This window comes from Panthera onca, chromosome B3 (assembly GCF_046562875.1).
Source record: "Panthera onca isolate mPanOnc1 chromosome B3, mPanOnc1 haplotype 2, whole genome shotgun sequence".
NCBI classification, from domain to species: domain Eukaryota; kingdom Metazoa; phylum Chordata; class Mammalia; order Carnivora; family Felidae; genus Panthera; species Panthera onca.
The window spans coordinates 18,345,209-18,372,959 of NC_138344.1; the positions used below are offsets into that span (position 1 = coordinate 18,345,209).

Genomic DNA, 27,751 nt, shown 5'->3' on the forward strand with positions numbered 1-27,751 from the left:
GCGAGCGATCCTGTTTTTCTATGTATGGTTTATTGACGTGCAAGTTTTAAGTAAATTCACTTGTATGACAAAAAGAGTCGATTGAACAAAAATAGCAAGTGGTTCTTGTATCTTATCAGCAGAAAAAGGAGAGGTGATGTGGGTGCCCCTCTTTTCCCAGCGTGGGCTCCATGGGCATTTCTGGGGCAGCCCAGAGGGTGCTTCAGGTACTCCTGAGTAAAGCACAGACCACTGCCCTTCAGGAGAGACGCCCAATGCTCAGGAGATGGGGGCTGGGGGAGGGCAGTGGGAGGCGGGGGTTACCTTGTCTGCCCCACACTCAGTGCCGTCCAGGGGAGGGTCCAGCTTGGTCTTGCAGGACGTATCTCCTTCCACCAGGCACCACAGTCCAGCGCACATCAGATGCTGCTGACAAGGGAAGGAAGGTAACTGCCTAGAGCACCACACACAGGTCACTACTGGGGGCAGAAGGTGGGGCTTGATGACTGGTTTGGATTGAGAATTTGAAACATGAAGGGAAGGAGGGTCATGAGTCTGGATGTGAAGAAAAAAAAAATATGTGCATCATTCAACTGGTTCATTTTAACTCAACAAAATTCTGTGCCTTTATTTCCCATGCTTGTCTCATGGGGATTCAGTTCGGCAATTCCTGCATTAGCTATTGAGGGCCTAGGAGTTGTCCGATGCAGGGCGCAGGCTGGGAGCCAGTAACAAACACATACTTTCCATTTAATGTAGGAAGGTATGAGGCAGACACCCATGGGTCAGACCGAGTGCATAGGAAAGGAATCTCTCCATCCTAACCTCACCAAGGAGGGCTTGCCGGAAAAGGCAGCTTCAGAGCTGAGGCTGGAGGGGCCACTGTGCAGGCCCAGAATTGAGACCCCCAAGGGGTTAAAGAAGGCTTTCCATTCTCCCTGTGGTCACCTGCTTTCTAGCTCAGCTGCATTATGCCTAATTTCTTATAGTGTTTCACCTAAAGAATTTCTTAACTGCACAAATAATTGAAATAATTCTATTTAAGAATAGGCATTTAAAAACAGACTCCCATTTGTATTAATAGGAAACCTGCATGTAGACAGAGTGCTCAAGATGGGACTATTTATGAAAATAGCTGGATACATGGCCAGTGTCCTCCCTGGCTGCTTCAGTCTCCCTTGCAGGACTCGGAGAAGACAGCACACTCACCGGCTGCTGCTTCCTCAGTCTCTCTGCTGGAGGCCATCCCCTGACCACAGAGCAACCGTCGGTCATGGGGATGGGAGCTGGACACCCCATCTCCTTGGGTGCAATGGCTCTGAGGCCAGCGCCACACTTCTCTCTGAGGGTCCCGGTGGGATGGTCCCATTGTCCATCCAGTCGCCTGCCCATCAGTGTACTTTGGACTTGCCACCCTCCTCTCCCTTCCCTGCCCCCTCACGGTGCTTCCTGGGATCACTTCCCAGATAAACTACTTGCACCCAAATCCTCGCCTCGTGGTCTGAAAATTGAGAACAGATGTACAGAAGGCTCTTTTAAAGACATAGCACTTCTGGGATGCCAAGCCCAAGCACACGGGGAAAAGGTCTGAGCCGCAGTAGGGAGATATCACCCTCCCGGGCGTGGCCGGGGCACCTGCGGGTACATTTTGGGCAGGGTGAGGGTCAAGGGTCCTTGCTCAGGATAGTCACAGTGGGGCTCACAAAGGGTGTGCTGTGCTTTGTGTAGAGTTCTGCTGTTCCAAGTAATCTCAAACATCTGCATAGAATAGTGTGCACTGTGCTGTCTCAAGTCAAAAAATATTTAGAAGCTGAAGAGGCAAAAGGAGAAACAGGGAAGGAAAACAGGGCTGGAGGGGCTTTGACAAAGAGCTCACAGAGCGCAAGCTCTTGCTCATTTTTTCAAGTGTGTCGAAGCCACTCCATGCCCTTAAAGAAATTGATGATTCAAGGGGAATAGTGTGCCCGTGGGTTCAGGAAAACCCCTGTGTTCCCATTATTGTTCAGTTCTCAGCGGACCGGTAAAAAGATGAGAACTCTGAGCACAACCCCAGCTGGTCCCATAAAGACAGACTGCACCTCATTAAATGTTTGATTCCATGCACCTTGACCTCGGAGCTCTTTGAGAGTGTGGTGTCAGCGCGTGGACATGTGTTCATGAGAACAAGGCTGACCCGGCAGGTAATTTATGGGTAGGAGTGCTTGGGATTAGGAGACACACCTGCCCCATCAAGAGGGAGAGGAGGAAGGCGGTGTGAACGGTTTGTTATGCACTTTATAGACCATGAATTCCCATAAAACTTTTCTAGCCATCAAAGAAAAGGAGATGAGTCTGGCAAAGACTTTCAAGAACACAAAAAGTAGTAACCATAAAGGCCAAAAGAAATGAATTATATTATGTTAAAATGAAGAACTTCTGTGTATCAAGAGACAACCATAAGAAAGTGAGAGAGGATATTTGCAATAAAAGGGAGAGATACTTATAACGCATGGAGCCAACAAAGGATTTGTATCAAGAATATCTGTAAAAACACGAAAGCTCCCACAGACAATTAAGAAAATAGCCCAGTAGAAAAATGGGCAAAAAACTTGAACACTTTACAAACAAGGGCATTTAAACTTAAGGATGGGGTGCCTAGCTGGCTCAATTGGTGGAGCGTGTGACTCTTGATGTTGGGGTTGTGAATTTGAGCCCTACGTTGGGTGTAGAGATCACTTAAAAAAAACCAAAACATAACGATGGCCAATAAACATATGAGCAGGTGCTTAATTTCATCAGCCACTACCACTTGGTACCTCTACACATGCACCAGAATGGCTAGAATGACAGAGACAGAGAATACAAAGTGTTGGCAAGGATGTGGTATGATATGAATGCTCTAAAACTGATGCTGAGCTTCTAACTTGGTTCAACAACTCTGGAAAACTCTTTGGCAGTACTTACTAACACTGAAGACATGCACATTCTAACACTCAACAATTCCACTCTGACGTATGCATCGGACAGAAATGTGTGTATCCCATTTTTATGAGGTTTAAAAACAAATAAGATAAAATTATCGTTTTCTGTGAGTCAGGATAGTGGATACCTTTCTGTGTTTAGTTTAAAAACAAAGACAAGGGAGTTGAGCGGAAAAGGCAACTTTAGAGCTGCAGCCTCTGATCCCAGCTCAGCCACCAGCACTGCCGTGTGTGCCCAAGCTAAGCAATCACCCTTCTGTGATTCCTTGTGAGTACAGGACAAATGGTAAGGACTGCATTAATGCTTGTCACTGCGGTGCCTGTGAGATAGCTGGCATTCATGTCATGCTTTCCAAATGACCCAGTGCTCTGCCATCTGTAGGACAAAGTCCTCTAACATCTGTCATCCTGAGGACAGCTGTGGAAGGCAGGTAGGGCAGGGCTTTCTCTATTTTTTTCCTTCTTCCCAAAGAACAGGCACATGTTTGTGGAGGTCAAGGGCCTGAGCTGGTCAGAAGCACCAGACTGGGGAGTTCATTTATCAAGGTTCATATCCTGGTCCTTGACCTATGTAGTGGCTCCACACGTGTGTTCACTTTCTAAAAAAGAATCAAGCTCTAAATGTATGACCTGTGCATTTTTTATGCATGCTCAGTATACTATTTATGGTAAAACCACTTACTGAAAGAGAGAAGACAAGAGAGAAATGCATGCTCTGATAATGGAAGATTCTCTGGACCAACCTATCACAAGGTAGAAGCGGGAAAATCAGGGCTTCACAAGGAAAGTACAAGGATAGACCACGTGTGGGGGGAGCCATTCCTCAGAGCAGGAGAAAGACTGCATGGTGGATAGTCTTGCAACTGCTGGTCTCTTTAGGTCAGGACACACACACTGGTCTCATAAGGAGAATGCCTGCTAGCCTGGAAATAGCCCTGACACTCTCCAAAATGAACATCCTATCTATAGCTGGTCCAGGAATAACTCAGAGGTGAACAATTCATAGAAATAATCAGCACAGGATCTGTACTCATTAGTACAAAAAGGGAGAAGTTACGGGAAGGAGAAAGCATGCGAAGAATATTCACTCACTGGATAAAATGATCATAAAATGACTAAAAATAATGTGCAAGCACATGTGCATTATTATTTTTTAAGAACAAAGTAATTGCATTTTTTTTTTGGTTTTGTTTCTTGTTTTTTAAGTTTATTTATTTATTTTGAAAGAGAGAGAGCAAGTAGGGGAGGGGCAGAGGGAGAGGGAGAGAGAATTCCAAGTAGGCTCCACACTGTCAGCACAGAGCCTGACACAGGGTTCAAACCCATGAACTGTGAAATCATGACCTGAGCCGAAATGCAGAGTTTGACGCTCAACTGACCGAGCCATGCAGGCACCCCTGTTTTTTCACTTTTTGCACTTGCAAAAGGAAAATACATAAGAACTCAGGGAAATGATGGTCAGGTCAAATGAGATAAAATATTAACCATCAGAGCTGGCTGGTCTCTCCTAAAGGAGAGAACCAAAGTAATGTAACAGAAAAGGTATTTGAATACAAATTCAAGGGGTGCCTGGGTGGCTCAGTTGGTTAAGAATCTGACTTCGGCTTAGGTCATGATCTCGCGGTTTGTGAGTTCAAGCCCCGTGTAGGGCTCTGTGCTAACAGTGTGGAGCCTGCTTGGGCTTCTTTGTCTCCCTCTCTCTCTGCCCCTCCCTTGCTCATGCTGTCTCTCTCTCTCTCTCTCTCAAAAAATAAATAAACACTAAAAAATGTATATAAATTCAAGACCCTATCCTGAAATGAAAGAATACCTCAGTCTCAGATTGAAAAGCAAAGCCTTGTTCCAGGGAAAATGGCGAAGAATCATGAACACGGAGGCATGTCCTGATAAAAGTTACTGGATTTCAGAGATAAAGCAAAAAATATTTTAGGCAGCCAGGCAAAAAGACCAAGTCACTGATAATGGGAAAAGGTATCAGGCTACATGCAGATTTCTCCACAGCAGCCCTCAATGCTGGAAGGCAATGGAACAATGCTCAGAAAGACGCAAGGAAAGAAAATGTAACCCAAGCAACTTCTAGCAACTGAAGTGTTGCCCAAATATTTAGGTTACGGAAAATTATTTTCAAACCTATAAAGAGCTGGATCTTTTTTGGGAGACAATACTAGAGGATGAAATTCAGCGAGCAGAGAAATGAGGGGAAAACCCAAGGATTAGAAGTGAACATGGATCAAAGACACTGACTGAAATGTGGGGACTGAAGTTAGACAACAGAACGCAGAGGCTATAAGCTAATATGAGGCAGAAATAATATAGGTATAAGAACAGGCTAGAAAAGAAGGTTTTATGAGATTGTCCATATACATCAATTTCTTTATTGTTTTTGGCTGGGGGAGTAACAAAACATAACAGATAAATATAGTAACTGAGATATAAGAGCTTTTAAAGGTAAAATGTTAACCACTAAGGAAATAATTAAATTGGGGGGGTAGAGGGAATGGAAAGAAGGGGTTTGAAGGTAGAAATTCATCTATTTTATCAAGCTCAAGGAATTAGGATACAGTAAAATAGATAGAAGTTGACCTAAGGCACCTTTTGCTTCCAGCAAATGTCAGACCAAATAGTCTGTGGGAGGCAGGGCTGCTCATCCATTACAAAAGCAGTGAGGTATTGTAATAAAATATCATCCTTATTGCTGCACTCACCAGAAGTAAAGGAACTATTCAAGAAAGCAAACACAAAATACACACATAGCTATATCTCTACATACATACAACATAGTCCAATCTGGGGGTAAGCACATAGAAGAGGTGCATTCCCTTGAGGGCCAGCAATGATCTTGATACTACAGTTGGGAGAGTAAGTCTGGAATCTGGAAGGATTGGTGACATCCCTGGCTTTGGTTGAGACAAATATAAATTCTCTCTGAAGGAAAGCAAATCACCATTCAGCCTCTCACAATTCCACGGTGGTAGTCAACAAAAGTAAACTTACAATGAAACATGGAAACATGAATGACAGCTGGCGGAAGACACAAACACAAGACTTAAACTTTCAAAGTGTTTAGATAACAGAATGATCAGATACAGAATATAGAATATCTATAAAATGTTTAAAGAACTAGAAGATGAGATCACATACACAAGCTGGCAGGAAGATACTATTGAGTATGACCAGGCTAATCTGAAAAAGAAACTAGAAAGAACCTTTTAAAAACTGAATGTATAATTGTTGAAGAAAAGCAATAGATTCTGACATCATTGAAAGACAGAATGAGTGACTGGAAAATAGATGTGAATAAATTATACACAGTACAGTATGGAGAGAAAAGGAATTGGGAAATACTAAAAAAAAAAAAAAAAAATGGGTTAAGAGATAAGAAAGAAAAATACTGATGTATGTGTCTAATCATAGTCCCAGAAGGAGAGAATAGAAAGAATGGGAGACAGGAAGTATTTGAGAAGAAAATAGCTGACATAGAACATGTATCATATAGAATAATGAGTTCCCATACTTAGTGGGGGGGCAGTCTTCTATTACAGCCCAACAACCCCTCCTCCTGCTACTCATACTGTAAGTGTAATGCCCTCCTCTTGTACATTTGATGAAACTACCAGCTTGCTTTGGATCCATATAATGCAGCAAAAATCACAGGATGTCATTTGAAACAATTCTTGGGCTAATGGGAAAGTCATAATGAAAGTTGCAAATGATAAAGAAAATAATGAAGGTGAAGTGCTAGATATCATGACAAATGAAGGAAGAGTCTCAAATACTCATAGACAATAAGGAAAATAAATTAAGTATCCATTTGAAAAAGTTTGAAAGGGGAAAAACATAAATCTATAAGAAAGCAGAATAAATTAATGATGAGGAAAGGAGAAATTTATTATTTAGGAAGAAGAAAAACAATAGGCAAATAGGAGTTGGCTCTTTGGGGGAAAAATAAATGGGATAAACCGCTAGTTAATCTATTTAAGAAAAAGGGGAGAAAGCAGGAATAACAGAAAAAGAAAGAAAGAAAGAAAGAAAGAAAGAAAGAAAAAGAAAAGAGAGAGAAAAGAAAGGAAAGGAGGAAAGAAAGAAGGAGAGAAAATAATCAAAATGTAAAGGAAATTAAAAAAAATAATCAGTGATCACTGAGCTCAATTCTATTACATAAGCTTAAGATGAGATGATTTCCTAACAGCATATAAATTAATAGATCTATTGTTGAGAATAGACTAAAAATGTATACAGACTAGTTAATACAGAAGACCTAGGGAAGCTTGCCAATGAGCTACCCTTTCTGAAAACCTCTGGTTTCTTAGCAGTATTTTCCATAGGGGGATTCTATTTAGTCTTTAAGAAACAGATAATACCAATGCATTCAAACTGTTTAATGGCATACGAAAGGAGGGAAAGCTTTCCTTATTCTTTGTATTAATCAATATGACTTTGAAACCAAACTGAACAGGGCAGGAAAGGAGAAAAGCTTCATACCAAACTCATTTATGAACACTACTGTAAAAATCCTAAATAAAAGTGAAGCATGCACCATGACCAAGAAAGCTTTACTCTGAGAACCTGAAGATGGTTTAATATTAGAAAATCTGCTAATATAATTTGCCACATTAATAATTCAAAGACAGAACTCATCCATTCCTCATTATGGATGCAGAGAAGACATTTACTAAAATTTAATCATAACCTCTTATTAAAGTTCTTAACAATATAAATAAATGGATACTTTCTTCACTTGATAAATACCTATCTCATGGAGAACATCAGAAGAATTTCTCATTAATGCTTCTGATGTATAGAATGTATATTATTACAGTTTTTATTTTAGATGAGAAAAGAATGGATATTATCACACTTTTTGTTTTAGATGAGAGAGAGAATTAGGGGCTAATATAGAATTATATAACTAAAAACCCAAATGACTCAATTAAAGAACTATTATAATCTCTAGAAGAATTCAGTCAGATGGCTGGACATAAAATGAAAATACAGTAATCAAAGTTCTTTATAAATATCAAATACAACCAGTTTTAAAGATATAATGGAATATGGGATTGCAAGCTGGTGCAGCCACTCTGGAAAACAGTATGGAGGTTCCTCAAAAAACTAAAAATAGAACAACCCTACGACCCAGCAATTGCACTACTAGGCATTTATCCACAGGATACAGGTGTGCTGTTTCTAAGGGACACATGCACCTTCATGTTTATAGCAGCACTATCGACAATAGCCAAAGTATAGAAAGAACCCAAATGTCCATCAATGGATGAATGGATAAATAAACACACACACACACACACAACAGAGTATTACTCAGCAATCAAAAAGAATGAAATCTTGCCATTTGCAACTAAATGGATGGAACTGGAGGGTATTATGCTAAGCGAAATTAGTCAGAGGAAGACAAAAATCATATGACTTCACTCATATGAGGACTTTAAGAGACAAAACAGATGAACATAAGGGAAGGGAAACAAAAATAATATAAAAACAGGGAAGGGAACAAAACAGAAGAGGCTCATAAATATGGAGAACAAACTGAGGGTTACGGGAGGGGTTGTGGGAGGGGGAATGGGCTAAATGGGTAAGGGGCACTAAGGAATCTACTCCTGAAATCATTGTTGCGCTATATGATAACTAATTTGGATGTAAATTTTAAAAAATAAAAAATAAAAGATATAATGGAATAAAAGACACCATTAAAATAGAAAAAAAATATACTATAGAAATAAATATATTAAGAAACTTATAAAATATACATAAAGAAAAATTTTAAATTTCCTTGAGGGAGGGAGGATGTCTTGAATGGATGTAAAGAAATACTATGTAGGAAAACTCAAGTGTATAAAGGTATTATTTTTCCCTGAGTTAGTCTCCAAAATAATATAATTGAATTTAAAATACCAACATAATTTGGAACTAAACAAGCAGATTCTAAAGACCATATGAAGAAACAAACAAATAATAGCCTGGAAAACTGTGGAAAAGCATATGGTTAGTGCATTAAAATATAAAACAATGGCCATGTAAATATTAAGAGGTACATGATTATATCAGTGGAACAGGCTGGGAAATCCAGAAATATATTTTTTAAATGAGAAATAAAGAAGTATAATGTATTATAAAGATGGCATTTCGAATTCATGGGGAGATATGAATTAATCAGTAAATGGTATGGAGCCACCTGAGGGGCCATCTGGAAACCAACTGAGGTTGGATCCCTACCTCACACCTTACACTAAAATAAATGATTGCTGTATTAAGGATTTAAACATAAAAATGAAATCATAAAAGTACTAGAAGATACGATACAATTAAGTTTATTTACAATTTAGGAATGGGAAAGACCTTTCAAACCATGACATAAAACCCAGAAGACTAAAGATATTGATATATTTGACTTTACACACACACAGACACACACACACACACACACACACACACACACACACTTCTGCTTGACATAAAATGATTTTAAAGAAGTAAAAAACAAACATCAAAAAAATCTGTAACTCATATTTCATCTAAAGGGCCAATTTCCTTAATCTATAAAATTTCCAACAAATCACTAAAAAAATCAATAATCCAAAAGATTTAAAAAGACAGTCCACAGAAAAGACAACCCAACTGGTTTTTTAATATATGAAAAAAATACTCAAACGCATCAATAAAGAAAGTGTCATTTAACCTGCAAGATTCATTTCCTAAATGCTCAGATTGGCAAAGACCAGAGAGGCTAAGCAGATATGGGAAAACAGGCACTTCCATATGTTGTTTATGAGAGTGTAAATAGAGAAGCCTCTTTGGAGAGCAATCTGACAATATCTATCAAGGACTGAGGCATGTACATAATTTCATCTAGAGTTCAAAGACAGGCAAAATTAATCTGTGGGGTCACAAAGAAAGACAGTGAGGGTACCTGGGTGGCTCAGTCAGTTAAGTGACTTCAGCCCAGGTCATGATCTCACAGTGTGTGGGTTTGAGCCCCGCATCCGGCTCTGTGTTGACAGCTCAGAGCCTGGAGTCTCCTTCAGATTCTGTGTCTCCCTCTCTCTCTGCCCCTCCCCTGCTAGCACTCTCTCTCTGTCTCTCACAAATGAATAAAAATGTTAAAAAATTAAAAAAAAAAAGGAAAGAGTGATTATTGCTGAGGGTTACAGAGTAGAAGGGAACTTCAAGGAAGCTTCTGGAATTGAAGAAATGCTGTATTTATTTATTTTTTTAATGTTTATTTCTTTTGAGAGAGAGAGAGCATATATGTGAGCATGAGTAAGGGAGGCGCAAAGAGAGAGGCAAAGAGAGAATCCCAAGCAGGCTCCACAACGTCAGCGCAGAGCCCAATGGGGGCTCAATCCCACAAACTATGAGATCATGACCTGAGCCAAAATCAACAGATGCTTAACCAACTGAGTCACCCAGGTGCCCCAGAAATGCTGTATTTCTTGATGTGTAGGTTATACCGGTGTGTTCAGTTTATAAAACACACACACACACACACACACACACACACACACACACACACACACACAAAGAATGTAACTGTACACTTAGGATTTGAACTTTTCTGTGTTTCATGTTATGTTATACATAGGTGAATAAAACTCCAAAAATTACATACATGCAAAAATAGCCTTTTATCCACTTGTAGGCATTTATATTGTAGATTAATGGTTGTCAATTAGGGGTGATTTTGCCCCCCTGCAAGATATTTGACAATGTGTGAAGACATTTTTTGGTTGTCACAACTAGGGGAGGCCCCTGACTTATAGTGCAAGAGGCTAATGACGTTGCTAAATATCCTATAGTGCATAAGCCCCACCGCAAAGAACAGTCTGGCCCAGATGTCAAGAGTGCTGAGGTCAGGAAACTACAGATAAACTCACTGGTAATGACAAAAAAAATAAATAAATAAAAAGTAAGTTACAGTGGAGAATCCTCCAAAACACCTTAGCCAGGTGACCAAGGTTAACATCACCAGTATGGCAGTCCCCCTTTATCCATAGGGGATGTGTTCCATGACCCCTAGTGGATGCCTGAAACTATGGAGAATACTAACCCTATGGACCCTTATATATACTGTTATTTCCCGTATGTACATCCCTATGACAAAGCTTAATTTATAAATTAGGCACAGTAAGAGAGAGAGAACATTAGCAAAACAGAACAATTATAACAATATACTGTAATAAAAGTTATGTGAATGTAGCCTTTCTCTCTCAAAATATCTTATTGTACTCACCCTTCTTCTTCATGTGATGGATGTGAGATGATAAAATGCCCACGTGATGAGATAAAGGAACATCATCACTTCATGATGTGGGCATTGTGACATAATGAGAGGCTACGGGTGCCCTTCTGACCACGTCAGAAGGGTCATCCGCTTCAGACCGCTGTTGACTGTGGGTAACTGAAACCATGGAAAGCAAAACTGCAGATAAGGGGGCACCACTGCCATAAGATGTATGGTGGGCCCCTTCCCAATAATGCATCGCCTCAATATCATCATGAGGAAACATCAGATAAACCCAAATTGCAAACGTAATTGACTAATACTGTTCAAGTGATGAGGTCATGAGAGACAGAGACCAAGGAACTACCACAAACCGGAGGAGACCAAGAGACAGGACAACTAAATGCAAAACAGGATGCCGGTACAGAAAGAAGGACATTGGTGGGAAAAGCGGTGAAATCTGCATGCACTTTAGTGAATAACATTGTACTGGGATTAACAACCTGGTTTTGATAATGATTCTATGATTCTGTAAGATGCTGACACAGAAGGAAGCTGGGGGAAAGGCATATGCTTTCTGGACTAGTTTTGTAACTCTTCTTAAGTCTAAACCTACCTCCCAACAAAAAGTTAAAAAAATAACACAATCTGTAGTAAAGGGGGCGGGGGGAAGGATGAGGCAACTCTATTTACACTGGTACTGAACAACTCTAAAGCGTAGTTAAGAGGAAAAAAAGATACGCAACAGTATGGTAGAATGCTAATATTTGTATGAAAAAGGGGAAAGCAAATATGCAAACATACAAATTTTGAATTTCACACCTTGTGCATAGATTTCTTATTCAGAAAACAAATTCATTCCCAAGTCACACTGATAACCAAGCATCTGTGGTAGAGATGGTCTTTGCTATAATTATCTAGTACCCACATGCCTATTTACAAAGCACTGATGAGACAAATTCAAAGATTGGCAATGTGGCTTTTCCAGAGTGAGTTCTTTCTTTTCATCTTCAATTCCACTGCCTCATTCAAGTCCTCGTCCTCTCTCATCTGGACAAATGCAGTCATTTCCTGCAGGTCTTGTGAATGCAGTCTTCCTTGGGCTCAATATGGCTGCAAAATCCTTTTGAAGACACAGATCTCAACTGAACGCATCCCACCACTCCCTTTGGGACTCACTGAAAACCCGTACGACATAGCCCCACTCTTCACTTCGTTTCTGCCCCTCTCCTCTGCCTGCTGCCTCCGTGCACCCCTGCGCTAACTGCACCTGACTACCCACATCCACAGCTCCTCTGTGCCCCTGCCCAGGCTGCTGCTTCTGCTGGGAGAGCCCTCCCAGCCCCTCGTCCAGGCCCACCTCCCTGCAGACTGCACCATGCCACGCTGGAGAAGTGAACAGTAAGCATCACCTGCTGTCTTCCCTCACACAGCTCAGTCCAGGGAAGGAACCAGAAGTGAAGTAAATAAGAGACAGCCATGAAATCATCCTTTGTATTCTTCAAGGCCAAATCCAGGAGCCCCATCTTTGTGAAGTCTTCCCTCCTCTCCTCTATTCCAACCAGCAAGAACCCATCTGGGTTCAATACGCATTCCACACTCAACTGCTGAGTGACCACCCTACGTGTCTCACCTCCCACCCACTTGGTTCCCCTCCATCACGATCTCCCGGGGGGCATCGGCTGTGTTTTAGTGCCTCCTCATTGCATTAGTTGGCACATGTCTGGAAGCACATTGAACATACCCCAAAAAAGCTTTGCTGAATGAGCAAATGAACGCACGAATGAATGAACGAACAAATACATTCACTAGTGAGGCAATGCACAGCTTTGATAGTGTGAGGGAAGAGCTGTCGTATTCTAAGCACTTATGGAGATCAGGCATTAAGCTAAGTACTTCATTACTACTCACACCAACCTTGAGAGACAGAAACTGTCATAAGTCACACTTTGCAGACTGGGACTGCAGAGCTGGGACATCTCCTGGCCCTACAACACATACTCGTTATTCACTGGTTATGATACTGTCTCTTGATGGCTCCCAATTTCCTCTTCTGCTTCCTCCCCCTGCAACCTCGAATCCTCTGCACCAACCAGGCAGGAATGCCCATCATCGTCTCGTATTTGCAGGGGAATGGAATGCTCTGGGCCCTCCGCCCACAATGTTGCATTTGCAAGCATTGCCAGGCAACATAGTCTTGGCTCAAAGGAAACGTACAGCCACTGAAGCCACATCAGGGGCGGGGGCACACAGGTTTTCCCTGCTCCTGCACCCGAAACCAGGACACTCTGCTCAAGACCAACTCCTGGATAAGAGGGATAAGGGAGAATTGTGTTTGTAATACACAGGATTTTATCCTGTCCTGGATTTTAAACTTTTTGGTAAATTGGGAAAGAGTAAAGTTTTATAGGGGGAAAAAAAAGAGGGAAATAAAGTCAGATGGGAAAGCAAAACAGAATGAACAAAAAAACCCTCAAAACCAAACCAAAGCAGATTAAACAGCAGTGGAAAGCCACTGTCCGGGGCAAAGAACAAGGAAAATGAAACAGCTGTCTGGTTCTAGCATCTGTTACCTCCCTGGCTACACTTAAGCATCAACTACATTTTGCAGCAGAATTACTCAAGCGTCTGCAGGACAAACGAGCCAATGCCCAGCTTCCTTCCCCTGGAAGGAAAACACAGGCAAGGTCTGAGTCCCTCGGAAGACAGCACTGCTCCTGCACTCAAGGCTTTGCCATTTTTCTTCAACTGGCGGTGGTCCGTATTAAGTGCTGGGAAGGCTGTTTTGATCCTCTCCCTCCACTGGGCACCCACTGAGTGTTTGGAGAACAGCTCTGTCTCAAAGCAATACTGAAGGCAATGGTTATGTAAAAAGCCTCAGAAATGTGTTGCTGATAACACAAGCCAAAAGGGAGATACAATAAGAGCTGGATGAAAAAAAAGTTACTAAATCCAAATTTTCCACAAGTACTACTGCAGTTTGAAGTCCTCCCCCAGGCTGGCATGCCAGCCCCACTTCTGGAAGGCTCCCTGAGTCCTGAGGTTGGTCACTCCTTCCATGTCCTGTGGGCTGCAGAGATGGTCACCTGGCTGGGGTCACTTTGTGTGTAGGGCGGGTGGGGAGGGGGGACGCTGCCGGGCGAAGGCAGGGTCAGGGCACCCGGTCACGCTCCTGGCAAGGGGTGCAGATGGGGGGGCGGGCAAGAAATGGCAGATAACACTCAACTTGCAAAGTCTGGAGAGCTCTCTGAGGAGGCAGTCTACTGTAAACTTCCAAACACTTCTGGAAAATTGGGGCCATCTGCTGCCAAAGCCCAACAGTTTTGAGAGAGGCTGCAGATGCTGGGCAGTAGGCTGAGACTGAGGCAGGCAGGACAGCTTTCAACCTGGCACCCAACCCAACGTCCTACCGCGCGGCTCTGTCTGTCTGAGAGCAGCAGGGCGAGGCTCTGGTTCCGGCCAGCTGCCCACTCCGGCCAGGTATGCAGCATTAAAGGGGCAGGTTTCATTTAAATCAGCAGTCCCCAAGCCCAGCTGAGTGTGAGATCCACCGGGGAAGTGGTCTTCCAGAGATTCAAAGGCCCAAGATCTGGAGTCGGACGTTACAACTTTTGACATTCTTGGGAGGAGCTTCTAATGACCTGCCAGGATTAGAAGTGACCAACATCAGAGAAAAGAGCACTGTAGTTCCAGATGGAATGTGACACCCTGAGCTTCCTGGACCCCACAGGGGTCTCTAGCCATCAAGATGCCTGTGAGAATCTCTATGGGATCTGGGAAAGTCTGCAAAGAGCTCTTCCGTCCTGAGGCCTGGGGGTGTGCCGAGAGAGATACTGATGCTGGAGAGCAATTCCTGGGGCTTCCAGGGTAGCAGGAGGAACGGAAAGGACAACACAAGGAAAGATGCAGAAAAGAAAAGCCGGCCAACAAGACTGCCAGCTACATAATCTGCTCCACTACCACTGGCTCCAGGATGGAAAAAATGGTACTAGCTAACCTTTCCTGAGTGTATACTACGCCCTAAGCACTCTAACTCATTTGTTACTTAGCCCTCGTAATAACCCTATGATGTTTAAGCAGAGCTATTTTCCCCATTTTGCAGACTAGAAAACTGAGGCAGAAGAGACCGTGTAACTTGCTGAAGAGGCAGAGGCTAGACATGACCCTGGGTGCCTGACTTGGGAGGCTCCCTTCTTAACCATTGTGTGTTATGAACAGAACCTCCACCCTGTACTTACAGGCCAAGAGAACTAAATGGGAAGAACGAAGGAGCAAACAATAGGTAGAAAAGAACACATAATACCCTCGAATGTCTATCACCATTCTAGACACTCTCGTCTTCCTGAAACAATTGGCCTATGGCTTCTGTGCTCAATACTTAAAAAAAGCATGACATGCACATCTTAGGCCAGTGCAAATGCCAAGACATGTAGGCACACCTTTGCTCAAGTCAGTTATAAGGCTGGTGTTCATCATTTCCCAGAACTACCTTCCTTTCCAGGTAGGGCAGTCAGGCATGGGCTTCAGGGCAATGATGGCAGAACGTGCTGCCAAGAAGCTCGTCTGGTAAAGGGATGAATGGTCATTACACAGCATCTTTCAACTCTGAATCTCCAGGAACTGGGGTGATGAGGGGGCATAGACAAATATCTTTCATGCTGGAAAGAAGTGAGGGCTTTATGAGGCTGTGATCATTGTCGGAACGTTGCCCGAGCTCCCTATTTCTTGCTCTGTCTCCGGGAGCAATGTCATAGTCTTTCTTTCAGTTGGTGATGCCTACGTTTGCCTTTCCTACCCTCTGCCGCACCTTCCAGGATATCTGAGACTCAACAGCTTTAAAGGCTTGTTACATAGTGACTTTGATTTCCAGTGACTTTCCTGACCAAGACAGGAGGAACTTGTAATCATAAAAAAGATGGATTGGGCTAATTGCATAAAGTTCATTTCCCCTTTGTCATAAATATTTACCATCCAATGTTTATAACTTTTGTGTTTGGACTTTCTTGAAATGCTTTATTGAATTAAAAACATCACATTACCATTGGCTAAAAGAGGAGACAGCTATATTTGCCAATAATTACTGCAACAAATGCCAGCTATTGATGCCAATTTTTTTTTTTTTTTGGTAGTTCATATTTCCATAGACAGCTTTGAGGCTTACAATACCAGCATTTTGCAGATGTAATGGTGATGGTGTGGGGATCTCCAGGGCCCTAGACATGAAAATGGACTATATTTTAATTTTTTCTTGGTTCTCTGGTATGCAAATATTTAAGAAGGCAAGAAACCTGGTTAATATTTGAAGTGAGGCTGTTCCCAAAGCAATTATTTTTCTGAAGTTATTTACCCTATGCCCTTGAGAGAGGAAATGGCTTTTAAGTTTGACCTTAAAATGGCCATGAATTGTGTTGAAGAACATACACAAAGACCCAGTCAGGAGGTTGTGTATTTGAAATTCCAGCTAAAGAGTAAAATAGCTCAGGGCAAGCTAGCATTTCCTGTTGGGGAGAGACGGGGGCCTGACATGCCTAGTGCTGGGCACCTGGCCTTGTGCTACGAGGCACCTGGGGAGCCTATAAACACCTTTTCAGAACAATATTTGTCAATGCATTATTATAAAATTCACAAGATTGCCAAGGAAACAAATTTAACTATAATTCGAAATACAAGAATAAATACCAGTTCGTAATATTGTAACATGTATGTATTTCTTTGTCAGCACGTTACCTAAGAGGATCTAGCCGTGGGTCTAATAACCACCATAATTTCAAATATTTTTCTTTCTTTTTTTTTCATTTGAGAGGGAGTAGGGAGGGGGAGAGAAAGCACACAAGTGAGCAGGGGAGGGGGCAGAGGGAGGGGGAGGGGAAAGGGAGGGAGGGAGGGAGGGAGGGAGGGAGAGAGAGAGAGAGAGAGAGAGAGAGAGAGAATTTTAAACAGGCTCCATGCTCAGCGCATAGCACAACATGGGGCTCTATCTCACGACCCTGGGATCAAGACTTGAGCCAAAATCAAAATCAAGAATTGGACACTCAACCGACTGAGCCACCTAGTGCCCCTGTAATTTTAATTTTTTTAGTATTTATTTTTGAGAGAGAGAGAGAGAGAGAGAGAGGACAGAGTGAGTGGGGGAGTGGCAGAAAGAGAGGGAGACACAGAATCCGAAGCAGGCTCCAGGATCTGAGCTGGCAGCACAGAGCCTGACATGGGGCTCGAACCCATGGAACTGCGGATTCATGACCTGAGCCGAAGTTGGATGCTTACCCGAGTGAGCCACCCAGGCGCCCCTGTAATTTTAAAGTAGCGGTGACAAAACCACAATGAGATACCACCTCACACCTGTCAGAATGGCTAACATTGACAACTCAGGAAACAACAGATGTTGGCAAGGATGTGGAGAAAGGGGAACGCTTTTGCACTTCTGGTGGGAACGCAAACTAGTGCAGCCGCTCTGGAAAACAGTATGGAGGTTCCTCAGGAAGTTAAAAATAGAACTACCCTATGACCCAGCAATTGCACTAGTAGGTAAAGGATACAAAAATGCTGATTCAGAGAGGCACATGCACCCCAATGTTTATAGCCGCACAATCAACAATAGCCAAAGTATGGAAAGAGCCCAATGTCCATCGACTAATGAATGGATAAAGAAGATGTGGTGTATATATACAATGGAATATTACTTCCATGGAATGGAATGAAATCTTACCATTTGCAACAACGTGGATGGAACTAGAGGGTATTATGCTAAGCGAATTAAGTCCATCAGAGAAAGACAAATATATGATTTCACTCATATGTAGAATTTAAGAAACAAAACTGATGAACATAGGGGAAGGGAAGCGACGATAAGATAAAAACAGACAGGGAGACAAACCACGAGAGACTCTTAAATAACAGAGAACAAACTGAGGGTTGCTGGTGGGGTGTTTGTGGGGGGGATGGGCTAAACGGCTGACTGGCATTAAGGAGGGCACTTGTTGGGATGAGCACTGGGTGTTATGTGTAACTGATGAATCACTGAATCCTATTCCCGAAATCATTATTACACAGTATGTTAACTCACTTGGATTTAAATTTAAAAAATAAATTAATAAAGGAATAAAAGTATAAATTGGTGTAATAAAAAATAAAGTAGTGGTGAGTGTAAATGATAATTTGAGATAGCAGCTACAACTGTCACACGATATGAAAAGATCTGTGAGTCCTAATCACGAGACAGTCACAGGTACTGCTAACCCTGCTGTGGCTTCCTGCCAACATCCAAGGTTGAAGGAAATACAGCCGATCACTGAACAGCACAGGCATAAGGATGCCGATCCCAACACCAACAAAAATCCACATATAGCTTTCGAACTACTAACAGCTTACTGTTGGAGTCCTTACCAACCACACAAATAGTTGATTACCACATATTTTGTATGTTACATGTATTACATACTGTAGTCTTACAGGAAATTTACTGGAAGTAAAAGAACACATTAAGAAAATCGTAGGAGAAAGTACATTCGTAGTGCTGTACTGGATTTATAAAAAAAAAAATCCATACATAAGTGGATTCACAGAGTTCACATCTGTGTTGTTCATGGTTTAACCGTAGTCGTTTCAGTTACAGATTGAAGATAACAAAATATGTAAAGTTTCATGATCCTTGTTCACAAACCCTCTGAAATCTATTCGCAGACCCTGGTTCAGAACCCCTGCTTCCACACGATAATAAAGATGTGTTCATGAGAAACACAGCCCTCTTGGGACGACAGGCCTCTACCTTCTGCCAGGGATAAGCTTTTGTTCCTCATAAAAGGCAGAAGCAAAATGAAAACTCTTCCCACCAGGAGTCATGGGTTAGTATTTTCCTCAAAATATAATCTCTCCAGTTCCTTCTCTTCTTATTTTTATGGGTCCATATTCCAGAAAGCAAAAAAGAAAATGTTCAACTCCTCAGCACTGATGTGTTTCATGGTTTCATTCCCTTGGCAGTTTCCAACCTCTGTTACATTTCATTATTATTTTCTTTTGTGTGATAGGCTTAAAGTTCTAGGAATTTCTAAGATAAAAGATACACACACCCTATTTGTCTCGTTGATGTGTAGGTCCTTTTCCAACCTAACCCCCTACTGCTCTGCACAGGAATGCCAGCCGAGGGGCTTGCCAATGAACTTCTTGCCATCTAAAGTCTTTGAGGGAGCCAGGACCTGAGAACATGGACAACGTTCCCACTGCCATGTATGAATGCAGTTTGTAAAGGGAGAGATTCCTTTAGATTTCTGGAGGGTTTTGTTTTTTTTTTGAATGTTTATTTATTTTTGAGAGACAGAGTATGAGCGGGGGAGCAGCAGAGAGAGGGAGACACAGAATCCGAAGCAGGTTCCAGGCTCTAGCTATCAGCACAGAGCCCGACGTGCGGCTTGTACTCACAAACCGTGAGATCATGACCTGAGCTAAAGTCAGATGCTTCACCGATTGAGCCAGCCAGGCACCCCCAGAGTTCTGGAGTTTTAATGGCTTTATGATACTCATTCTTCTAAACTTCCTGGCTTGGAGTGTTTTTCTTTCTTTTTCATGGTATCTAGTAAGTAGTAATTTTTTTTTTCCTATTAAAGGGGGCCTTATGATACACAGAATTTTGTTGAGAATTGCCTCTGAAATAACCAGAGATACCTTGACGTGTCATGACGTCATGGGTGTGATTATTGTGAAGAAGTCGACAGCTGGAGACATGGGATGAGCACGGGGCTACGAGGAGACCCACATCTAAATAGAACAGGTCATGGGCCCTAATGTCAATTGCAACAGCTTCTTAGCATAATGGAATATAAATGTCTATGGACTTATAATTCATCTTTACATAATCAGTTCTAATATACTTAAGGGGTCACAGGGATAAGTGATATATGCTCACATTTTGTTTTCTTTGTTGGCTTATTAGCTATACTTTTGCTGTGTTATTTATTGGTTGATTTACAGTTGGTATTATATATCTTTAACTTATCACAGTCTGTCTTTATGTGCAATTATTCCACCTCATACATAGCATAAAGACCTTACAACAGTATATGACCATTTGCTCCCATTCTGGTCTTTTGTGTGTATATCACACATTTTACATTTACATATGTTATAAACTCTGCATTACTGTATTGGTTTCCTATGGCAAAGCTATTAGTGTTTCCAACTTCTTCTCTAAAAAACATTGCCATAAACACAGTGGCTTAAAATAACACCAATGTCTCATTGTATGGTTCTGGAGGTTAGAAGTCCAAAATCAGTCTCACTGGGCTTAAGTAAAGGTTTTAACAGGGCTGGTTCCATCTGGAGGCTCCAAGGGGAGAATTTGTTTTTCTGAACTTCCAGCTTCTAGAGGCTCCCTTGCTCTCCTTGGTTTATGGCCTCTCCTTGCATGACCCCCACCTCTCATTTTGGCTATCATGTCTCCTCCTGCCTATTCTGATTCCTGCTTCCCCCTTAGTAAGGACCCTTCTCATTACATCAGGCCACCCAGATAATCCAGGAAATGTCCCCATCTCAAGATCTTTAACCTTTTTGTCATATACGATAAAGCTCACAGGTTCTGGGGATTAGGATGCTGGATATGTACCATGACTATATTCTTATTATTATTTTTTTTTTTGGTAAGAAAGTTGTTTAAATGATCAGTGATCCTTTTTAAAGACATTTGAACATATTTAAATATATCATATATCCACCCATACAGTCACTACTTCCAGGGTTCTTCATTCTTTTGTTCTGCCTGAAAGACTTCCTTTATTTTTTTTTTAAATTTCTTTCTTTACATTTATTTTTGAGAGAGACAGACACAGAGCACAAGCAGGGGAGGGGCAGAGAGAGAGGGAGGGAGACACAGAATCTGAAGCAGGCTCCAGGCTCTGAGCTGTCAGCACAGAGCCCAATGCAGGGTTCAAACCCACAAACTGGGAGGTCATGACCTGAGCCAAAGTTGGATGCTTAACTGACTGAGCCACTCAGCTGTCCCTCCTTTAACATTTCTTCTAACATGGGTTGGCCAGCGACATTTCAGCTTTTCCGCTTTTGCATCATAAAAAGACTCCATTTCACCTTAATTTTTGAAAGAGATTTTTGCTGGGTATAAATTTCTAATGTGACAGGTTTTTCTTTGCCCTCAGTACTTTATTTATTATTTTATTTTTTAAGTTTATTTATTTTGAGACAGAGAGAGCGTGAGTGGGGGAGGGGAAGAGAGGCAGAGGGAGAGAATCCCAAGCAGTCTCCACACTGCCAGCACAGAGCCCGATATGAGGCTTGAACCCACGAAACAGTGAGATCACGACCTGGGCCAAAACCAAGAGTTGGTTGCTTAACCGACAGAGCCACCAAGGTGTCCCTTCTCTCAGCACTTTAAAGATGAGGCTCCACATCTTTTCTGCTTACAGTGTTTTGAATGAGAAATACAATATCTTTTTTACCTCTGTTTATGTGTTCATAACGTTTTTTCCTCTGGCACTTTTAAGACGTTCTCTTTATCATTACTTTTAAGCAGTTGGATTTTGATAAGTGCTGGTCTGGATTTCTTTGTGTTTCTTGTGCTTGGGGTTCACTGAGCTTCTTGGATATGTGGGATTATCATTTTCATCAAGTTTGGAATTTTTTTTAGCTATAGTTTCTTCAAATATTATTTTTGTCCTTGTTCTCTCTCATCTCCTTTTGGGGTGTCAACTGCATATGTATTAGGCCACTTAAAGACCCACAGCTCACTGATGCCATCTTCTTTTTCTTGTCCATAATTTTTTGTCCTTGTGTTTCATTTTGGATAGTTTCAATCACTTTGTCCTCAAGTTCACCAATCATTTCTTCTACAATCTTTCATTTCCCAGCAACCTCATGCAGAATCTCTTTCATCTCCAACAGTGTAGTTTTCATTTCTAGAAGTTTCCTTGGGATCTGTTTTATATCTTCCATATCTCTACTTAATGTGTTAAATCTTTCTGCTACCTTCTTGAGCCTGGGACCTGATGATAATTACTATTTTAATGCCCTGTGGTCTGTTAATGCTATCATCTGTGTCTTTCTTGGTCAGTTCTGACTAATTTTTCTCCTCATTATGGATATATTTTTTTGTTCCTTTGAAGGCCTAGTAATTTTTTATTTGATGCTAGATATTGTGAATTTTATTTTACTGAGTGCTGGATGGTTTTGTATTTCTACAAATATTTTTGAGCTTTGTTCTAGGACTTGGTTAGGTCACCTGGAAACTGTTTAATTTTTTCAGATTTTGCTTATAAACTTACATAGGTGGCACTGATCAGCATTCAGTATAGGGCTAATTTTGCCATGCTACTGATGCAACACCCTTATGCGCATTTAAGTGAGCTCCAGAGGTTGTACCTCTAACATTTTCAGATGGTTCTTTTCCTGGCCTTGGGTAGTTTTCTCACACATACATTGCTGAGCACTAAGCTGAAGATTGATGGAGATCTTGTGCAGATTTCTGAGGTTCTCTTTTTATAAAACTCTCTCTTCTATGGTACTCTGCTCTGTGAACAACTTGTACTCCCAGCTCTGTTTCTTCAACTCAAGAAGACTTGCTTCTTCTCAGTTCTCCCTCCCTGTGTCACAGCCTGGAGACCACCCAGGCAGTAAGCCAGGACAACTAGGGGGCTCACTATGTGCTTCACATCTCTCAAGGATCATAATTCTTCCTTGCTTGATGTGCAATGTCATGAAAAATCACTGTTACATACAGTTCATTGGATTTCTCAGTTGCTTCAGGTGGGAGGGTAAATCTGGTCCCTTTTACTTTGCCTTGGCCAAAGGCAGAAGTCAAGATAAGAAATTTAAAGGCAACATTGCAACCATGATCATTTTATAATGTGAGATCCACTTTAATCCTCAAGGGCATTAAAGAATAATAATGGTTATAAAGACCTGTGTGGCACTGGATTAAAAGACCTTTCTGATTGGTTCTGGATGTCTCTGGCTACCAAAGGAGTACAGGTTTTACTTAATGCTTAATTTTCCATGGCCCTCAGAAGTTCAATACAGAGAAATGCTGATCTAAGAGATGTACACAGACAGATTAGTTCTGTGCTCCAACAGATGGGAATCAGTGTTATCCATAAAGGTAATAATAACATACATATCAGCTCAAAACTTTGGGTGCTGGCATTGTGACAGACCCAGTCCTCAGCGCCTTATGTGTATCAATTAACTCACCAGGAGCCTTGGATTTTTACCAATGAGGGCACTAGTACACAAAGAAAGAGACACACAGAGGTGGTCACTAGGAACCAGCCTGTAGTCAGTCACTATCAGATCTGCCATGCTGCTTTGGACAGTTTCTTGCCCTGGGAGGAAGCCACAGGACAGATCTGTATTGACCTCTGCAAGATATTTGACAGAGTCTTACATGTACGCTGGTGAACCAGATGGTGAACTGAGGCTTAGAGAATCGATATATTATAATTATACAGGGAGGTCTCTAACAGTTTTTCCTCAACTCAGCTTGCCCACAGGGTCATCAGTGGTTGGATAAAGTCACATAAGAACTTAAATTTTCTGTTTAGGGTTATGGATGGATCCCAGATCAAAACATAGTTACTGAGCACCTACTATGTGCCAGGCACTGACCAAGGTAGGTGGAAAACACTGGGGAGCAAAAGTAAAATTTCTGCCCTTGAAAGGTTTATAATCCAGAAGAGGGAGATTATCAGTAGTCATGACAAACAAATGAATTATACAGCATATTGAAAATGCTATGTTTACGGGGGTGCCTGGGTGGTTCAGCCAGTTAAGTGTCCGACTTTGGCTCAGGTCATGATCTTGCAGTTGGTGAGTTCAAGCCTCATATGGGACTCTCTGCTGTCAGCACACCTCCCCACCCTGCTCTCTGCATGTCCCCTGATCTCTCTCTCTCTCTCAAAAATAAATAAACCTAAAGAGGGTTAAGTTTATGAATACAGGGCTTTCCCTTAGGGAATCAGGAGTCCTGGGTGCTCTAAGAGTGGATGGGGGAGGGTTACCCAGTTGAAATTTTAAGTAGCAGGTCAGGGCAGGCCTCCTTGAGAAGGTTACCTTGGAAAAAAACAAAATCAAAAAATTAAAAAAAAAAAAAGAAAGAAAGAAAAAAGATGAGGGACTTAGTCACGGGGACAAGTGGGAGAAGAGTGTCCAGGCTGGCATGAAGCAAAGTGGCCTTGCTAGGAGCATGCCTTCCAGGTTCAAGAAAGAGTGGAAAGGCAATTCAACCGGAATGGAGTAGGGGAAGGGGAGTGCAGAAGGAAATGAGGACCAGGAAGAAGAAGGACTCATACCAGCATCAAAGAGTCAGTGTTACACGGGAACAAGAAAGGAATAATACGACGTATATACGCTCTCCTGTTAGACTGAACACCGACTGAAACATGGACCCGTAAAGGTACAACACGAGGAAATTGATGATAAAACAAGCCTTAGAATCCCACAGCGGGGTGCTGCCTTGGTTTGTCTTTGAGTCATATGGTGTGTCCCAGGCCTAGGGCCAGCACTTCCAAAGTTCTTGGTTCCCAGCTGGCCTTCTGTCTCTCTGTTCTCCGACACTGCCTCCTGTGCATTTGTATGACATTTTCTCCCGTGTGAAGTTACCGCCATCTGTGAGATTCACAATGAAGGAAGCACCCTAGCCTCGCAAGCAGGACAATTTCCACCAGCTTCCCCGAGGCTACTGGCCATCTAAGTCAGCCGTGCTAAGAGGTGCTCTTTCATTCCCCTAAGGAATCGCTCCCGCTAGGTACCAGGGGGAGGAAAATGCCCATTTTATATTTTAGTACTGGTGAAACTCTCAGGAAAAGGCAAGGACGAGAACATATTTTGTGGTTCCTGGTGAGGTGTAGGAATAAAATGTTCAGCTTCCCTATAACTTACAAAATAAGAAGATTTCACTTTATGTAATTGTATCTTGAGCTTCTAGGGAGAATAAAAAGTGACACAGCTGAGCTGATCATTACTTGTTGACATTTTCACTGTCTTCTAGCAAAATGATGCTAGCAGAGGAAAATAAAATACCAGGTCACCTTCCTCCCCTTTGGGGTCTGTGTTTGAATGACTATATGTAGCTTTCCTTTTCTCCTTCAGTAATAGACACACCTGGGCTCACTCTGCAGCCCATTCCTTCCTGGCTGGGTGATCTCAGCCCATTGCCTAACCTCTCCTAGCCTCTGTCTTCTCATCTGTTAAATGGGGTTCAAAGCCTCTGCCTCAAGGGTCGCAGCCGGGGTTTCATGTGACAGTGCATGGGAAGCTGACCCTTCCTATTCACTCTCTCCATGTACTCTCTCTGCCTGGGAAATCATGAGCCCTTAGCATAGGCACCTCCCTCCTCCTGTCCCTCCTGGCTCAATTGGTGTGCAATTGGCTCCTAAAAGGCAAACGTGGCTGCAGCTCTCAGGGAGGAGGCAGTCTCTGCCCCACTCTCCGTAACTCCCCATCCATCCTGCCCCTGGTAGGGCCAGTACAGCCTGACCCGCAACAACCCACCAGCCCCGAGAAGACTCCATGGTGGGCAGAGTGGCTGCTCTGTGTCCCATGACTCAGCTGGGCACTTCCCTCTTCTCCACCCCAGGAGCCCAGGATGTTTCTACTCTTCCTGAATGCTCAGGGTCCTCCCCTGGGGTTTTAATCATATGGATTTCATGCTGTCACCACACCATCCGAGGACCCTTTGAAACCGCCCTTTCTGATGGTTCTGCATCAGCAGGTACTTTAAAGGACTGAAGGCTGGGAAGGGTAAACAGGGTGCCTCCTGGCTGGCATATGGTATGTGAAGGAGAGTCTTAATGGCCAAGGCTGATGGTGAGCACATCAGGCACCAGGGGCAGACAGCCGGGGATGATCGAGTCCTGGGGCCCACTGCATCTCCTCAGAGAGGCGTCCTTCAACCCTGCTGCTGCTGGGCAGAAGATACAAGGCACAGGGGTGTAAAGTGGGACTCAGCTCTCCATTACTCAGCCTGGACGGGACCCTTGCTGGCACCTCCACAGGGCAATGGGGCAGGACAACGCTGGGCACAAATGCCCTTTGGGGAAACAGCTAGCAGGAGGTGCTAGCCTGGTTTGGGGGTTTCTGCACCCCAAACGATGGACTGGGGACTCCACCCTGATTTCCCAGACCAACTCCCACATAGCCAGGAAGCTCTCAAGAGGCCGCCTCCTGCCTCCCGCGGTCCAGGCTGACTCGTTCTGCTGGCTGCGACCCCAGGGTCACGTTCTAGAGGAACAGTCCCTGGTGTGTCCATCTTGGAGATGGTCCTGCCCTGGGCTGGGGTCTCGCTCGGGGAACGTGGCCAGCCCTCCAGCCTCCCTCCCTGGGACCAGATACCATCTTGAGCTCCAGCACTTGGAGAGCCCTCCCTCAGGCCAACTGCCACTGGGTGGCTCCTGAGTCCCACACATCCCCAGCTAGTTCTGCTTCTGTCCTTCTGCTCCAGAATGGCACAGGCTCTGCTCCTCGACCTGAGCCAACTGCCAACGCAGGTTGCTGTGGCCTCCACCTGGTCCACGGCACGGAGACCGTGCTGCCCCAGGTCCTGGCGCCTCTACCCCGGCACCCGCACCCACAAAAGTGGCCAAGCCACGGCCTGCTGTCAACAGCATGGTGGGGAAAGTGTGTGCTCTGGGGGTGAACAGACCCGAGTCAAATCCCTGCTCTACTACCTGTTAACCAAGGCATTTCGAATGACCGCTGAATCTCTGAGGCTTGGCGTTACCATCTGTACACTGGGGACAACAACCCAGGGAACCTGTGGTGACGGCTCATCGGGCTCACACGCGTTTAGAAGCCTTAGGACAGGGGCGCCTGGGTGGCTCCATCGGTCGAGCTTCCGACTTTGGCTCAGGTCATGATCTCACGGTTTGTGAGTTCGAGCCCTGTGTGAGCTCTGCACTGACAATGCGGAGCCCGCTTGGGATTCTCTCTCTCCCTCTCTCTTTGCCACTCCCCTGCTTGCTCTTTCCCTCTCTCAGAATCAATCAACTTAAAAAAAATTAAAAAAAAAAAAAGCTTCCTGTGTGTGGAAGTATGTCTATGCACGCATGTAACTGCATGTGTGCATGTGCGCACGTGTAGCTCTCTACAGGTACACCTATGCAAATGCCCGCAAGGGCGTACGTAAACACACGTCAGGGTAAGCGAACAGGTGGGTGCATATATGTGTGCACGTGTGTGTGTGGAGTATGGATACCTGTGTCCTCCAACAGAAGCCAGACGCTCCATCCCGAGCCGGTCCTCCCGCGGCTGCTTACCTCCATGTTTCTGCAGAAGGTGGCATTGGTGCCAAACAGGATCTGGCATTGCTCGTTGGCACTGTAGTGCATGCCTGGCAGCTTGTGAGGGAGACGCACTGCATGCTGGCTCCTGGGGTCTGTGACCAGCAAACAGGTGCTGACTTTCGACCTGAAACAGCCAAGGGGCAAGTTGACTTATAAGGCTACTTCCCAGGTTTTTGTTTTGATTTGTCACTCAAGAGAAGGGGAGAAGGACGCATCTCCGAATTATGTATGGGAAGATGACCCAGGCACTGGACTCTTTTTCTACCTGGCCAAATGCAGATCTTTACTAAGAAGACAATGAG

At 43.2% G+C, this 27,751-nt stretch overlaps 1 protein-coding gene across 4 annotated transcripts in view; it reads right to left on the reverse strand.

Annotated features, from left to right (window-relative positions):
* The window catches only part of ADAMTS17 (ADAM metallopeptidase with thrombospondin type 1 motif 17), a 343,034-nt gene that overhangs the window by 140,870 nt on the left and 174,413 nt on the right, over positions 1-27,751 (reverse strand). For 2 of the 4 annotated variants that reach the window (XM_060617804.3, XM_060617802.3), the window contains exons 10-11: positions 27,423-27,573; positions 304-405 (exon numbers count right to left, since the gene is read on the reverse strand). In XM_060617804.3, the coding sequence (XP_060473787.1) occupies positions 304-405; positions 27,423-27,573 (253 nt within the window). Of the gene's footprint in view, positions 1-303; positions 409-27,422; positions 27,574-27,751 lie in introns of all 4 variants that reach the window. The other 2 variants (XM_060617803.3, XM_060617801.3) reach the window with 1 other exon arrangement.